Source organism: Solea senegalensis, linkage group LG6 (assembly GCF_019176455.1).
Source record: "Solea senegalensis isolate Sse05_10M linkage group LG6, IFAPA_SoseM_1, whole genome shotgun sequence".
Lineage (NCBI taxonomy): Eukaryota > Metazoa > Chordata > Actinopteri > Pleuronectiformes > Soleidae > Solea > Solea senegalensis.
This window is the reverse complement of record NC_058026.1, coordinates 20,355,561-20,372,910: the sequence shown is the minus strand read 5'-3', so window position 1 is coordinate 20,372,910 and position 17,350 is coordinate 20,355,561. Positions and strand designations below refer to the sequence as shown.

At 39.1% G+C, this 17,350-nt stretch overlaps 2 protein-coding genes across 2 annotated transcripts in view; one reads left to right on the top strand and one right to left on the bottom strand.

The window, feature by feature from the left end:
* Positions 1-371: 371 nt before the first annotated feature.
* Positions 372-6,376, bottom strand: LOC122770594 (retinol dehydrogenase 8-like). The gene is made up of 6 exons (XM_044027539.1): positions 6,214-6,376; positions 2,791-2,952; positions 2,504-2,683; positions 2,213-2,306; positions 1,600-1,783; positions 372-1,500 (listed from the first exon to the last, which is right to left on the bottom strand). Exons 1-6 carry the CDS (start codon positions 6,317-6,319, stop codon positions 1,273-1,275), a joined length of 954 nt encoding a protein of 317 aa, XP_043883474.1. The 5' UTR covers positions 6,320-6,376; the 3' UTR covers positions 372-1,272.
* A 2,593-nt stretch (positions 6,377-8,969) lies between these two features.
* The window catches only part of LOC122771517 (collagen alpha-1(XI) chain-like), a 45,802-nt gene continuing 37,421 nt past the window's right edge, over positions 8,970-17,350 (top strand). The window contains exon 1 of the mRNA XM_044029137.1: positions 8,970-9,394. Coding sequence (XP_043885072.1) covers positions 9,316-9,394 — 79 coding nt within the window. The 5' untranslated portion in view covers positions 8,970-9,315. The remainder of the gene's footprint in view (positions 9,395-17,350) is intronic.

Below are 17,350 nucleotides of genomic sequence, written 5' to 3'. Positions count from 1 at the left end.
CTTTTGTAATTTTTATCAATACAATCTGTGTGCAGTGTATATACAACATAAGCAATTTGTAATTTCCTGAAAAAAGCATATTTTTCCTTATTTGAATCCCTTCATATCAAAATAATACACATCACTTCAATAATACTGTATGCTATTTATTTATTTTTCCATTTAATAATTATTTTTAATTATCTTATTGAAACTTTAAACATTGTTTTCTAATTATCCGGCTTTAATGCTCACACTGCTTTAATGTATCAAATGAGAATAAGAACTACTCCTGGACAGTTTAATTAATAATTCCTAATACAGGGGTCTCCAACCTTTTATTCGTCTGAGAACTACTTTGACAAATTGAAAATGGCCAAGAGCTACTTGTGTTTTTAACATTTATTCTCGTAGCTTATTTCAACCCAGACAAACAGAGCTTGTTTAGCCTGAACATTTTGGTGTCCACAACTCCACAACTTTTTGGTGTCCTCACATTTTGCCATAAACATAACAAAAATAGTATTTAATATGTTTTTTGGCCTCTTACAGGTATGTGCAGTTGTCACGGTCATTGTTGCTGCCCACTCATCAACACCACTCACTCATCAAGCTCGCAGCAAGTAAGTAACATCAACATGTAACAGTAACAGCAACATGCAAGTACAATGTTTGATTATGATGATGACAATTGGCAAGTATTCATTTAGTGTTAAAAGGTGGTGGGGCATTTGGGGAATTTTATTGGATAAACATTTAAGCAGGTTTCTGTTCCATTATTGAATCCTTTGACCCCCCATCCTTTGAATGCCGAAGCAGTTGGCAGACATTACATTGACAGCATTTGGAAAAAAAAGTGTTACTGTAACAGTTCAAAATGTGAAGTTATCTTAAACTGAGGTGGATAAAATAATGATATCTTGATACATTATAATTTTATAATTACACATTTGGCACTCTGTGGGCTGAAAATGAATATTAAAATCATTCTAGTGTTTTCTATGTTTACCTTTGATATATGTATTTTCGTAGCTGTGCATACATAAGAAAAAGAGACATTAATTATAAAACAGACTGTATATATATGTGGAATGAAATATGGTAGGTCACAAAAAGTGTTGAATGGGTTTGTGCATTTGTGACTATATTTCAATATATGAGCCTGGGCAAGTACAGTATGTTAGTCTCTTACATTTTGTGTGATCCTCTAAAGAAAACACCTAAGGTGAGGTAGCATGTGATCTTTATTCAGGTCGACAAACTGCCAGTCTGCCAGTGTGAAACATGCGCGTTTTAGTTTGGTGAAACTGTTCTGCTCCTCAGACATCCACAGGTGAGGTACTTCATGGCATTCATGCTGATATGCATGAGTGTCCCCATATTGAAGAGCATGTGGTAGAAGGCATGGACAGATAGACCTCCAGTTTCATCAGCATATTTCAGTGCTACGATGGGTGTGTACATACGGTTGGTCAGATTACGAAAACGTGGGCTGCTTGCTTCGATCACTTTCTTGGTGCACTACAGAGGATGGGCAGAAAAAAAGAAAGCAAAAATTGCACTCAAACTCACATTATCAGATAAGACACAGTGAGGCTGAGTCTGCGGCTCGAAACTTACTCTGGCGATGTCGTCAGGTGTTTGTCCCATAACCTCAAAGATGTCAATGGAAGAAGGAAGGTAGACATTCTTGAAGTAATGCACTGTGTCAGGATCAGCACCAGGACACTCCCTCTGTTTCACCTCCTGAATCATTTTTGCCTCGAATTCTGTGTGAACTGGACCCGGCTCAATCAACGACAGTCTTGAGGAAAGAGACAATTGAGCTCAACTCAGCAGCACATAAACATTTTTTGTCTGAAGATTTGAACCACTGTAATTCAGGCGTCACTTTATAGAAACCTTTTTTTTAATTAATTTAATTATTTTTGACTTGTGTCTCCAATTGTCATTAAGTTACACATTTGTCACAACCTGCTAATAGTGCAAGGACAGAGGTTTACTTGCAGACAGGAATGACAGAGGCTCCATTCTAACAATGCCAAAATTATTCTGAAGCTGTTATTTTTGAGTTAACAAGTTGCATATTGAAGCGTTAAGTCAAAACAAGCTGCAGATGGTATTTTTGGCTCTGCAACTATTGAATCAGATAAAAGAGATTAAGTGTCAGCGTAGTTTTATGACATGGTATTGCTGTGGTGACAACGATGGAAATGACACAAGTGGAACTCACGTGACATTAAACTTCAAGAGCTGCACAGCCATACTCTCACAGAAGCCCTCTATGGCAAACTTGGAGGCTGCATACACGTCATTAAACACCACACCTGCACAGACAGAATGATCATCAGGCAACATGAAAAAAGACCTGCAGGAGAACCCCATTAGCCCCCCTCACCTTCTCCCTGTCCATCACCCACCAATTCATCCATCAAACTGCAGTAGACAACCCTGTAATTTTGTCCTTGCCCCTCCTTGCCTCCTCTCCCTTCATTCCTCTCATCACACCTCCCTCTCTGCTCACCTTGCAGTCCCATCACGCTGCTGACCACAATGATGTGTCCTCCTCTTCTTTTCTTCATATCAGGCATCACCTCCTTTATCATGCGGATCACTCCAAAGACATTGGTCTCAAACACATTCTTCATCTCTTCAATGGGGATGCTCTCCACAGGACCCACCAGGCCAATACCTGCATTATTGACTGGTTAGGAGAAGAGGAGGGAAACAAAGAAGATGGACCGTTATCAGGCTCACTCTCAGTTATAGCAGCAATCATAAGAACAGCATGTTTCATTCACGTTTACTTACTGAGGACATCCACGTGTCGGTCTTTGATGCCATTAATACACTGTTTGACAGACTCATCGCTGCAGACATCGAGTACAGCCAGAGAGAGAGTTTTGCCATAGGCTTCCCCTGCAGCCTCTACCAGCTTATCTTTACGTTTCAGATCACGCATCGTGGCAATGACTGCACAGTAGGATGACAAGAGAAACAACTGAGGTGTTTAAAAGAGATCATTTCAATTTTAAACAATTGTCTTGACATACAGTATATTGTGATTTTTGTGATTTGGTAGGCAGCGTTGCATGAACATGAACATTCAATTAATGTTGTTCATTGAACAAGTTCTTTTTTTACATCAATGTTGAGCTAAAGGTGCTAAATGTGTTTAACCCTAACCCTAAATGTACATACGCATATATACATGTGTTATGTTAACAAAGCCTTCTGGTCTGAAAGGTAAAGCTTAGGAAGTGCAGTTCGCCACCAGGGGGCGACTCTGCTGGTTGCAAGTCTATAGGAAAATTAGTCTACTTTTGTAGTGTAATGGTCACAATTGCAAGTTTCAGCTCTTCCCCACTAGAACACAATGTCAGTGCTGTAAATTATTTATTGTTGTACATGTATTATTTTGGTCAAATTTTGTCATCTTGTCATAGGAACAAACGTTTAAGTGAAAGGTGTAAAGGTCATGGAGAAGAGTGAGGGAGGATTGACAAATGTGAAGTCAATGAGCCAAAGAAAGGTGGGTGAACACACACACACACACACACACACACACACACTAAGGTGTCCCATTCTTTTAAACATGATAAATCAAGAATACCTTGAGGGAATCTCTTCAAATTTGGTGCAAATTTTGCAGTTGGCCTAAAAGATGAACTCATAAGATTGTGAGGGTCAAAGAACAGGCAATACTTTTTAAGGGAAATTGGTAACTGATACTTTAACCTTTATCTGTTAATGAAGCTTGTGGTAAAAACCTTTTACAATTTTCAGTAAAAAAGAGAAAAATATATATATATTTTTTTTATATTTTCTTTCCCACCTCTAGAATGTTATATAAATCTGTAAAATATGAGACTGAAACTTAATTAGTCAGCAGAGGCATACAACTACTGTTTGGTAATTCTAGTTCTTGAAGTTCTGAGAGTAAATTAAGTACACGGCAGCACTGAAGATAACCTGAAGTAGCCTAAACATAGACTCTTAGGTTATAAACAGCCTGAAAGCTGTTTACACATGAGCATTAACATCGTGCTTGTCCTCCACAATAAAACTCTACAAGCCAGGTTATAATAGTCCTAACCAGGTCTACTTTGTGGCTTTAGCTGTGGTCTAGTGTCCTAAGAGTGACTTATGGTTTTAAGTTTGGATCAGGGACATAGTGTATAGTGAGGTTGGAGCTTAACAGGTCAGTTCAAACCTCGGTGATACTACAACACCCCGCGGTTTGAGCATAACAACCATGTCTTCCTCCTGTGGATCCTCCAGCTGCATCTTTACAAGCTAAAGCCCCTTAAATAAATCATTTCCACTGACCGTTTTCCAAAGGTCAACATTCTATTGACATGATTACATTATGTAACATGAGGGTTTTAATGAATTTCTCTGACTGACGGGGAAGCAATAGTTTCACATCAGTTTCCACACTGCAGATGAGTCAGTTAGCAAACAGATGAGACTCCTGCGGAACACCAGCAATGGAAGGAACTGAGTAAATAATGTGAAAGGAGGACAAATTAAGAGATTGCAGTAAAAGTAAATTAACCTTTTTATTTTTATCTTTACACTGGGAAACACAAGCATGTAAAAGTGCTGTTGTGCTATGTGTGTTGTATTAAAAATACACTGTGCACCTCTAGTTTGCTTTAAAAAGTTGTTATTAATAACAGATACATTGTGGGAGAAAGCAGTTTCCATGGTAACACTTAGCAAGCTGTTTTCCCCCTAATATTAGCTCTAATTGTGAGTGATGAAAGCTGCTTCATGTTTTCCTGCCACATTTCTGTCATAAAGCATCTGGTTCTACATAATCTGTTTTCCAGACCTCAGATATTCTTCAACCAGTGACACAATCTGATTAGTGTAAGTGACTGCAGTAGACTGAAAGTTTTGTAACTCCATTAGTGTCCAAGAAATTTTTTATTTGTATGTGATAAATCCACACCTTATTGTTCTGAGTAATGGCTGCAGTTACAGAATCTGATTTGTTTTTAAAAAGGCAGGTGTCTTGAAACTATTTCAGACTAAACAACATTAAAGAAATAGTAAATGTTATCATTCATGAAGCCTCTTTATTGAACACACATGTGGCCTGAGTTCCCTGCAAAATGTTTGATGTAGACCCTTCTGATGATTCTTTAAAGTGAACTGTGACCTCAGACCTTCCTCCTTCGTATTGAACCTAGATGATCCATGTTTATTTTAAGATTTTAGCTACTGCAATTCAGTCATCAGTTTACAGAAACGCTGGCTTTTAAGGGACACTATGAAATGTGTTTTTTACATAACACTTTACATGTGTAGCGGTTAGCACTCTTGTGGCTGCTCCCCGACCTGGTCGGAACAAGGGCCTTTCTGCATGGAGTTTTACATGGGTTTTCTTTGGGTTCTCCAGTTTCCTCCCACAGTCCAAAAGCATGCAGATTTGGCAAATTGGACACTCTATATTGACCATAGCTGAGAGTGGATGGTTGTTTGTCTCTATGTGGCCCTGTGATGGACCCTGTCTTTCACCCTATGTCAACTGGGAATAGCACCAGTGCCCCCTGCGACCCTCATGATGGAGAATAAAGTTGTAGAAGTTGGATGGATGGAACTTTCTTGTGTCAGTCCTTTGAGGAGACTTAAGAGAGGCGGGGTACTGTTCTAAAGCTCAAAGAAATGTTTTCCGGGGTCACTATTCCACCTAACAGCAGCAGCATCCCCCTCTTCCTTTTCGCCATGTATTATGTATTATTTATAGTCCATACTGGAAACGTGTTGGTCAAGACCAAATCGCTTGAAAAGCGGTGTCATTTTATGTAGCCTGACACCGGCATAAATGATAATGAAATAAAATCAAACTGCCAGAAGAGTCATTCAGAATAATAGAGTAATAGAGTAATGAAAAGCTGTGGTCAGGTCAAGATGACAAGACATTTGTGGCATGATTGCTACAGTGACAGCAGGACTAGCAAAAGTTACATAGTATTGCTTTAATGCATGAAGTCATATACTGTAATACTGTTATGCAAGCTGTTCTCCAGTCTTTATGTAAACAGTAGGCTATAGATTCTACGGATAAAGGAGTAGGATTGATAGTCTTAATAAAGCAAATAAAAATAAACAGTAATTTTAATTTTAAGCTGTCTGCAATTAAATTATTGCTCTGCCCTGTATGCTTTGACAAGATACATATTCAAACCATGTTCATGTTCATGCACACACACAGAGTGCACTTACCGTGATAACGCTTCTGTTCATCATTTGCCAGCATCACAGCCATCCTTAGGCCAATACCGGAGGAGCAGCCTGTAATCAGCACCACTTTCTGTCCGGGACTCGCCATGGCTCTGCTTCCTCTCACCACTGCTCTGCTGGCAAACTAAGGCACCAGCAGACAAGCTCAGCTCTGTGGGATGAGAGGCGATTTGAGGTTAGACCACTGTAAGAGGATAAGAAAGAGGAGGATAGGGTCACATGCACAGGGCACACGTCCACTGACTACACACGGGATTATCCACTGGGTCTTACAACAGTCAACTCATATTTCAGTCAATAACCAACACATAGAATTATAACTACACAATTTTGATCATCCAGTTACTCTGTATGAGTTCTGTTTTCTAATGAACAGAGAAATATAAACTGTAAAGAACCAATGAGGTATGTATGTTGGTATGTAATGAAGTTACATACCAACCTGTCATCCGCTGCAAAGAGGTTTGGCGCCACCCAGTGGTCAACATTGTTATTGCTACAAATGAGAACACTGAATTGCACTACTTCAAGTTAGTTCATTACAAACCTGCCTACATCACGCATGGTGCTTGAGGATGTTTTTTTGCCTGTCGTTTGTCAGAGAGAGAGTCAGAGAGACTGACTAATAATAAGGACTGACAAACACACACACTTTCTCTCATGCACGCACACACACACACACACACACATAAACACACACTTGAAAGTACCAGTAAACCTGCCAGTCATGATGTTTAAGGCAACCTACCTGACACTGGAGGAAGGAACAGTGGAAATATGTTTGGAATCTATTTTCCTTTTGGCTTCCTCATTCAGTCTTAAGACTGTGAGACTCATTACTATACACTACAATGTATTTCTCATATTTTTATCTAAAAACTGCATAGTTTGTTGGATGCAGATGGAAACCCTTTTGCTGCTCACCCAAAACTCATCTGTGATTATTTTGTTTTCCAGTTTTTCCCCTTTATTAAGCATCACTAACCCTTTTCTTAATGTAGCCTACACAGTTCATATTGAGAAGTTGTTTTTAAATACAGTTTTTGCTGTGGGTATAATGTAGTAGTTATATTTTTATAGACCAAGTATTGTTGCACTCAGATTTCCTCTGTGCATTTAGTTGCATACTCTAGATATATTAAGAATTGACTAGATGTAGTGATTTCATTCCTGCTCATGTTATTCCCAGTATGGGTCATAATTTAGCCTGAGTGATCAAAGTGTCAGTACAGAGTAATGTAAATGGAAGCTGAAGCAGAACAGGGGAGACCTGAGGCTCCACATGAATTTAGGTATTCATGTGTGGATGTATACATGTGTGTGCATGTGCTGAGGTCAGGCTCTCAGCCTTTTTTCAGCCATAAACTTCGCTTGAAACGTCTCTGACACATCCAGCTGCTGGCCTATCCTGACTTTTCCACATTAGAGATAACAAATGATCAGAGAGAATAAAGTTAAAAAAGCAGAGATTACACTCTTTTTTCTTTTCTTTTCTTAAAAAAACACACAAAAAAAACAAAAAAAAACAGCCTATAGGACAAATGTGGTGTGTTTGAAGAGAGACTGTGGTGGGCAAAGACAGACAGGCACTGGAATTTGGAATCTGCAGCAGCATATTTTTATTAGTTGGGCAGCACCGTTGTCCTGTCCTAGCACGCTTTGTGTGTTTATGTGAGAGAGAGAGAGAGAACGCAGTAAATTAATGAAGCACAAGCGTTCATTGTTCATATTGAATATATAAGATTAGTTGGAACACGGAAAATGTTGCTTACTCATATCAAACATGCTGAGATTTTATTTATATTCATTAAAGAGCCACTCTCACATGAGCAATTATATTTATTTGTTGATGTAATGACCGACTCCTTCAGTTTCTTATTGTCTAAAGGCTTGTTGATGCTGTTTCTGATGCTGTTGTGATATCAACGTGCTGATGAAGCTGAAGAATTCTACAAACATTTAATTTTATTTGTATTTAATGTGGACCCCAGGAAGATTAGCAACCACCATTGTGGAAGCTAATGGGGATCCAAATAAACAATAATCCAGGTGCTGGCCTGATGGCAAATCATTTAGGGCTGCAAAGATTGCTATTTTGAAAATTGCTTAATTGGGTAAAACAAGATTTTTCAGCTCCTTAAATGTGAATATTTTCTGGTTTCTAAATAATTTTGGTTTGTGGACATTCGAGAACATTATCATTTCAAGGTTTGGGAGACACTGAAAACTGAACCTTAATTTTTTATTTGTTTTATTTTATGGACCAGCATGTAATTGACCCCACGACCCTCTCGTGGAGAATAAAGCGGTAGAAGATGGATGGATGGAAGTAATAAATTCATTGAATTATGACATTTTATGAAAACAAGTCGCAGTCCTATATTTAAATTATATTACAGGTTTTCATGTCATACATGGTTTACCTGCTTCGCCCCTTTTGTTTCTGTCTTTCTTTAAATTCCCCTTCTGGTGATTTTAACCAGTATCAGACCGATACTGATCCCTATATCCATTATAACAAACACCATGCACACGTGCACAGGTATGTGTGCCTGCAAATTCGTGCCCTTGCACATACATACAGAGAGAGAGAGAGAGAGTAATTAAGTTCCTTAAATCACTCAAACAACATTGTTGTAAATAATTACCCACGCAGTAATGATGTTACTGTGCAGCTCCCTCTGTGAAGGGAGGGGTCATCCAGGGGAGGAGGAGGAGAGGGGAGGCAGGGAGTGAGGGAGGAGAAAAAGAAAGTGAGGAAAGTTCTCTGCTGGTGAAGAAGGGAAGACCATCCAAGATTAAGGTTTTTTTTTCTCCCCTCCGCTAGTCTCCCTTCTTAATCCGTCCAGCGTGAAGAAAAGCAGCGCAGAGAGGAGTCCAGGTCTGCTGCACATCATCATCGCCCATCATTCAATTAAATGTGCATATGCGCGCTCCTAATTGGCAGCTGGGGGAGTGCACGTCAAAGACGCCAGGGCGCGAGACTGTTGCTACGTCGTTAACGCTGACTCGTGCACAGCCGACGCTCCTGTGACCGCAGGTGTGCGCAGTACTGACCGCGGCATCGACAACTGTAGATGCCACATGATGGGTCAATGGAGCCCAGTGCGCGAGACGTGGCTGCTGTTGGCGCTTGTGGCGGTGATTCACACCTCATGGGCAGGTAGGCTGCTTTCTTTGTTAGTTTGTAGATAACTCCCTGGATTCAATCATAAATATTCATGTTTTTTTGTATTATTATGTTCGCTGTAAAAGTAGTTAAGTTAAAAGTTATTGTAACATGGTTCCTACCAGTTATCACCACCTGCCCTCCAGGCTTTCCTCAGCTGATGAAAGCCAAGTTTGAAAGTCTTCCATGTCCCCCCAGATTAGCCAGTGCTTGACTGTTATTGGTACAAACACTATACATTGCATTGATTTTAGTTATTTACACCAAACTAGTGTCACTTTTGTAAAATCACAAAAAGTGAAGCACTAGAATTAAACAAGTGTACTAAAGCAATTTCAATTAAATTTCAAGATAAAACCAAATAAGTTAAGATACTAACTTATTAGACACTATTTAAATATCTAAATATATCTAGATTTCTTTAACATGCAAAATTGTTGGGGCAAGGGGCAGCCACTTAGTTCACATATGCCTTGGGCCAGCTTTGCATCTATGATATCATTTCAATCCATGATAGCAAACACACTCACTGTAGATCATTTGAGCATCTTTTTCTGTTGCTGTTATGAATCACAGGTCAATACACCAAGACACCCCACACACACACACACAAACACATACACACACATCCTTCAAACATCTCTTGCCATTTTCTACACAACATCCAGAAAAAAACAGGCTTAAGTCTCTTTTTTGACATCTGAATTTGTCATGCCAGGTCATGCTTGTTGAACTGAGCTGCCTCGTTCCTTCTGGGTTCCCTGAACCCACTGCACATTTGCTAGATAGTGGAAAGACATAGGCCTATATGTCTAGACTTGTTCTGCCATACCTACTGCATCTCTCTGCTCTGTTACAGCAGAGTACAGGATATTTAACACTAACAGTTGGCTAATGGAGAGCAGGCTGCGGTAAATTAAAATGAGCTGTGCTCAGCTCTACTGGTTTCACATACTGTAGGTACAGTATCCCACAAAGCTACACTTCAATTATATGTGGAGACTTTATGGGCTTTTAGAGCATGGTGTCACAGATGTATATCAAGATAAGAGCTTGTGTGCATCAGTATCCTTTGCTTAAGGTCTGTGATGTCTTGTTTTGTGGTTTTAAAGACTGATTAAAGAAGTATTGCTCAAAGTGTCAGTGTAATGAAGCCTGCCTTCTCCAGTTGGCCCAGACTTTAACCACATGGACAGATCAGAGTAAGACTTTTTTTTTTACTTGGTGGTATGCATTTGTTTTTAACAACAATATTAAAAAAAAACATTTATTTTTGCTTCTGTCAACAAATCCCTCCCTCTTTGTCACCAGGCAACACTAGAACAAAACACCATTATACTGATAAATACAGAGTCACTTGGAGCTGATTGGATCCATCAGCATTGTGTGAACTCATTTGGCAATGGCTCAAATACAACAGACATTCATTTATATTTGATCAGTGCCATGTTGATGTTTTTGCAAAAGGAAGTTGAGAGATTTCACTTGCAACCAGGCTCCTATTGAGGGATATAAATAATCCCTCGCGCTGTCCCCCTGGTGGCTATTTAATATATTTTGTTGACGTCCTCAGGAGAAATGGAACTGCAACTTTTTTATTAAGTGTCTATGGTCTATAACAAGAATTTCATTAAGAGCTGAAGTTTAGCAGTTCTCATAGTTATTTAAATTTGCGTTTTCTTTTCTCATTAGCCAAAAGAAGTGCTAATTATTTTAACTTAGCATTAAGATCATAGACATATCCAGAATATTAAAAGGTTCAGAACAATGTTTATTTTGTTTGTCACATATGATAAAAACCCAATCTAACAAATAAAAAATGTCTTTAAAGAATCACATTGCCCGACAACACATCCTTCACCTTAACTTAACTAAACATCTGTTGTTTTCCTCATTTGATGTCTGTTGATTTTACAAGTCTACATCCACTTGCTTTAGGCAGGACTACACCAGTAATTCACTGAGTCAGCGAGCAGGTGACTTGGCAGTGACTCCACCATGTTGCTTTCACTTGTTTAAGTACCCAATATTAACTAGTACCTGTCTATATGGACAGTACTAACACAAACATCTGGGTCAAACCTCACTGTCTGTGAAGGTCATTACTGAAGTGACTAATGTGACTTCCAGACCTGTAATGTCATCTCGGGTCAACCCAGGTCAGTGTGTATGAACCCTGTAGCATCCCCACACCTGGTGGCCAGAGAACACATTCTTGTAAATAAGATTTATTTCTAAATCACCCTCCAGGTAAAGAGAAAGACAAGCAGCAACTAGGGCTGCAGGATATGACAAAAACGTAAATTCAATATACTATAACTTGGAATATTGCAATTGGGATACGCCAACAAATTCATATTATGCATATAATAAGTACTTGGTTTGGTTTACTGCTAACATAGACCCAGACAGTAAGAAGCCCTTGCTAACACTGAAAATAAATAACTAAATAATATTTTTTATTTTTCGTTTCCTGCAACATAGTAAAAACTGAACATCTTGATGCCCCCTTAAAATATTAACTTTAAAAAACATCCCTTACCACATAGTTTGTTGAAATAAAGATCTTAAAAGTTGAATTTTAAGTAAATTTCAGTAGCATTGCAATAGTCTAACCAATTATTTCCTCCTATCTCTGCTCCCAAGTAGTTGGGCTGTGAAGGATATTGCAGTATGACAGGGGGTTTAAAAACAAAAAAATCTGCTAGCTTGCAATATAGCAAACCTTGCAAAACAATTATCTAGCTTAATGGTATGTTCTTAACCAAACAAAACTAGCACAATCTATGTTTATTGCTCTTCAATTTGTCTTTGCGATATACATATCTTACAGTTGTAATGACTGTAATTTTGGGATTCTGACTGTGATAGCCTTGAGCAAATAATCATGGTATCACAGTATTGCGATTGTAGCTCTGAAGTGTCACCTCATATCATACCAGCAAAACACAAAGCTGACTGACTAATCACACTAACCATGAGGGGGAGGAGTCATGGTACTCAGTGCCGCACACAACCTGAGTGATTTCTGCACTGTGTTTTTTGACGAGTCATTAAAAACAGCTCATACTTGAGGCACAGTATGAAACTTTACCGGATTTGGGCCTGTCACGTCCAGCCCAAACAGCAACAATACACATATGCATAATTCCTCATGTATCCTGTTACTCTTGAGCACCTGTACACACACTTTCACTCCACTCTAAATTGTCTGTCAGTTAAGAGTAACGCCTAACTGTTTTTAGCTCCTTGTCAAGTGTAGTCACACACCTGGCTGTCAACAAGTTGTCAGTAGCTCATCGTGAGTTATGATCAGAGTCATCCGAGCAATGTGGTCAAGTTACGGTCAAGCCTTCCCTGCCATTGTCTGGCCTTAGGTGTTTCAGAGTCAGTGTTTTTATGTAACTTGTGCACTCAGCTGACCTAAGCATTACATATAGCAAGTATTTGTGCTCGAAATTAGATTTTGAATTCACCAGGATCACCTGAGTAAGACGACATACGCTTTGTGTTGTGTGTAGTATGCTAGTTCAGTAAATGGCTTGATGGTTAGTTATAGAGCGATTATTAATCGATGAATCGATTATTCATCGATTACTAAATGAATCGGAAACTATTTTGATAATCGATTAATCAGTTCAAAGCTTTTTTTCATGATTAAAATGAGATTTCCGATTGTTTAAGCTTCTTAAATGTGAGTATTTTCTTCATTTATTTGCTCTGGATAACAAAGAAATCATTCAAAGTTAATCATTTTGGTTTGTGGACAAAACAAGACATTTGAGAACATCATCATTTCCAGGTGTGATGAACACCAATCAACATTTTTAAAGGTTTTCTGATATTTTATAGACCAAATTTTTAATCGAGAAAATAATCGACAGATTAATCGATTATGAAAAGAATCGTTAGTTGCAGCTCTACTTAGTTATATGATTTTGTATGTTAAATTAAATAGAATAAACAGTAATGTCACTGTTTTGATGTTTTGATTTGTGTTACTACATCATCTTTCCAGTGTGTACTGCTTATATTATTTATTATCAGTAAAGTTAAAACCAGGGGTGTCAAACTCATTTTAGTTTGACACCACATACAGTGCCATTTGATCTCAAGCGGCTGGAGCAGTAAAATGATAGCATAATAACCTAAAATAAGGACTGTAAAGGTTTCCCTTTGTTTTACATTTAATGAAGTATCTTTTCATAAAACATATCATGAACAACCTCACAATTCTTTAAAAAAGCAATGCAATTTCAACAATATTATGCCGAAGTTTACCAAATTTTATACATGTGCATTACAACTTTCAGATCACAGTGAATGTACAAAGGTGCAAAACATTTAGCCACAGGTATTTGGAATTGAAAAATATAGTTTTTCACATTATGATTATATTGTAATCATACAATGATCCACCAGGATGACTGGTTGGGGCGTTTCTGGCTTGTGGGCCATATGTTTGACACCCCTGATTTAAACCGTAGCACAACATGAAAGATTTAAACGACTGCAGAGGTCTGCATCAGATGAGAAATCACACTCTTCTGGCTCCGCCCCAGTCATTGATGTTTCAGCAGGTGTTCTTGATTTGAGGCATGATTGAAAAAACGTGCCGTGACATCACATTTTGGGATATGGCCAGAGGTGCAACATAGTTGAATTTTTCAACCCAGGTGGAGCTGTGTACCATGTGGACCCGTGTGCAAATCAAATGCTTAGTTATTTTCACTCACGTTTGACTTTATTTTCAGTGTTGTTGTTGTGCTCTAGGGTCTGGAGGAGGATTTCCTGTGACAGCCAGATAGGTCAAAGTGACGTTCGCACTAATACACAACAGGATGTCCCAAAACTGCAATGTTTCAGAGCTGCAGCCTCTGCACTGTTGCCAGGTTCATGATGAATGGAAAGCTGTTTAAACAGCACTGATATTTCAGCCTGGTTTTCATTTATAAGTTAGTCCATCTTTAGTTTTCAGTAACATTCATCGCATTGTTTACACAAGTAACTTTGAATCCATGTCATTCAATCCAGTGGATGATGAGTTTGTTTCTATAAATAATCATGTATCTAGACATTTGAGGAATGGATGCATGGTGGTGCAGTGGTTCTTCAACTTAAAGTCTGTGTTTAGGTGTTTCTATTCAGGTAGCCAAACTAATCACACTAAAGGTTTGAATGAACCTGGGTCTTATGAATTTAAATAATTTTTTAAGTTTGTCATTCTCTTTCTTGCTTGGCCCCCCAATGACAATCACAAACTTAATCTGTGATAATAATGTCTACCTGTGCTTGGATTTAAGTACATCTGTTTCTTGCAAGATGATAGACGTTAAAGAAACAGCATATCTGCAAGGAGAGAGTGTTGATTGTGCATTTGTTTTGGAGGAGTTGGTTCTTTTACTGTTTTCCAACAAGCCATATTTACCAGAGACGAAGCCAAGCCACAGCTGTCTCAAGTTCCTGATAAATCCCCCCCAGGATATGTTGGATAATGGATTCTGTTAACAGCTACAAGGACACAATGAGGCAAGAATGTGAAGCAGTGATTCTTTTAAGCAAGAGTCCAAGTCCAAGGTTGACTGTTGAATGAATGAATAATTTTTTTCACAGTGATCAGTTTGTGTCTGTTCATAAATGCATTCCTGCCAGTCTAGAAGCACTGTGATAGTCAGTCGTGTCAGTTTTGTGTGCTTTGGAAAGACCACACAAAGTCTGCTGTTTAAATTGAAGTTTTTGTAGGTTGCACTTTAGCAAATTTGGATAATGGTTCCATACTCTTACCTAAACAGTGTGTAGAGTCAAATGATAGGTAATTGAAAGTTTGAGCAGAAGTTTTTTATGCTGATTAGAGTAGAATGTCTGAAGGCAACACAAGTGACAAAACCACGACTGAAATTTAGACATTTGAGTTCCAGTAGCATGTTTACATTGGGGCAGTATGACATTTGTGTTATTGTGGTGACATGAATGGTGGACAAGACTTTGTGTGGCCTTAGTAACAGTTTGTAACCAATAACACAAACAGCATATTTGAGCTCAGATACGATAAGAGTGCTGCAAGTGCAACTAACAATAATAAACTTTGTCAAATGACCTGCCATGTTTTTTTCTTTATTTAAACATAAAGTCATTTTAGGGCCACACGGTTGGTGTAGTGGTTAGCACTCTCGCCTTGCAGCGAGAAGACCCGGGTTCGAGCCCCGGTTGGAACAAGGGCCTTTCTGCATGGAGTTTGCATGTTCTCCCCGTGTGTGCGTGGGTTCTCTCCGGGTACTCCGGCTTCCTCCCACAGTCCAAAAACATGCAATGTGGGGATTAGGTGAATTGGACACTCTAAATTGACCATAGGAGTGAGTGTGAGAGTGAATGTTTGTTTGTCTCTAGTTGTGTGTGGCCCTGCGATGGACTGGCGAACTGTCCAGGGTGTACCCCGCCTATCGCCCGATGTAGCTGAGATTGGCACAGCACCCCCCGCGACCCTCTGGTGGAGGATAAAGCGGTTAGATGATGACTGACAGACGGTTGGTGTAGTGGTTAGCACTCTTTGCAGCAAGAAGGCCCCGGTTCAAGACGCAGTCGAAACAAGGGCCTTTCTGCATGGAGTTTGCATGTTCTGTTCCCCCTGTGTGTGTGAGTTTTCGCCATGTTCTCCGGCCTCCTCTGACAGTCCAAGAAAATGCAATATGGGGATTGGGTAAATTGGACACTCTGTAAGAGTGAATGGTTGTTTGTCTCTATGTGTCCCTGTGATGGACTGGTGAACTGCCCAGAGTTTACCCCGCCTATCGCCCTATGTCAGCTGAGATTGCCGCAGCCACACCCTCATGTGTTTTCAGGGCAGAGGCTATACTTGTTTTTTGGGCAGGTGCAATGTTCATCTTTTTATTGTTATTTATATACTGTGAATTTATGTTTTGTTGGCTGTTTGTTGTCTCTGTCTCGCTGTGTAATTTTCTGCAGCTGTTGTAGCACTTTTGCCTAAGACAGAGTTCCCTGTGGGGACATTTGGATGATTTGATTGATTGAACTGTACTGTAATCCCCTGACTTTTCTCCTCGTTCCACCATGAGGTTCACATTTTTGGTTTTGGGTTGAATGCCAACATTTGGCAATGGCATTTATTGCTCTGACAGTGCCTCACCTCACCTGTATCTCCCTCCATTATGTGTTTTTTCTAGTGAAGATCTCAACAGCAGTTGTTTCCTTACCGTGGGATTATGTACAGACATTGCTTCCCATGAGAATGTAGCTCCAGCTCCAGTTCTTTAAGAACCTTCTGATGCTTTCTCTAATGGCGCCACAATCATAATTTGTAGTTTTTAATTCTTCGTTGCTACAACTTAATTATTGAACGGTTTCTTCAATTGAAAAATTGTTTAATACTTTGCTTAAAGTGCAACTAAACCCTTAAACCCATTTGTTTTCAGTTGAAAATCAGGAGTATTTTGCAATGTTCTTTGTTAATGCTGATGTTTTGTGTAACCTATTGAAATTATACATATTGTGATAAAAATCAGATTACACCTACAGCCTTTTTGGTCAAACACCAGCTATTTCATTTTAATTTCGCAATGGGCTTTGGGCTTCCTAGTCTACGCTTGTTCCAATTTTAGTCAGACTAAGACAATAATTAAGTTTTCTTAATGTCATGTAAACACGTTAGTCCAACTTACTTGTCGTGTTCTGCGCATGCACCAAAATTCCCTCGTCAGCCCAGAAGTAGAAGACGACGTATAAACTGCAGTTCGGACAACACAGCAACCGCAAGAGCCATGTTCAATCTAATTTGTATCGTGATTAACATGTACAGCAGGTACAAAACGTACAGAACCACAGCACGATCCATCTTACTGTCCATCTTGCCATTCTGTGTTTTTCTGCGACATAGGTCAACAGGAAACTAGCTTATAGAGAGATACAGAGCCTTAGTGTGATTAAACTGTGCAT

Bases quoted from the DNA above. Each gene is read 5' to 3' on its own strand.
- LOC122770594 (XM_044027539.1), bottom strand. From the start codon at position 6,319: ATGGCGAGTCCCGGACAGAAAGTGGTGCTGATTACAGGCTGCTCCTCC. The intron at 2,953-6,213 runs GTAAGTGCACTC...CCTACTGTGCAG, and splicing joins TGAACAGAAGCGTTATCACG to TCATTGCCACGATGCGTGAT. The intron at 1,784-2,212 runs GTGAGTTCCACT...TCTTTCCTCAAG, and splicing joins CTCTTGAAGTTTAATGTCAC to ACTGTCGTTGATTGAGCCGG.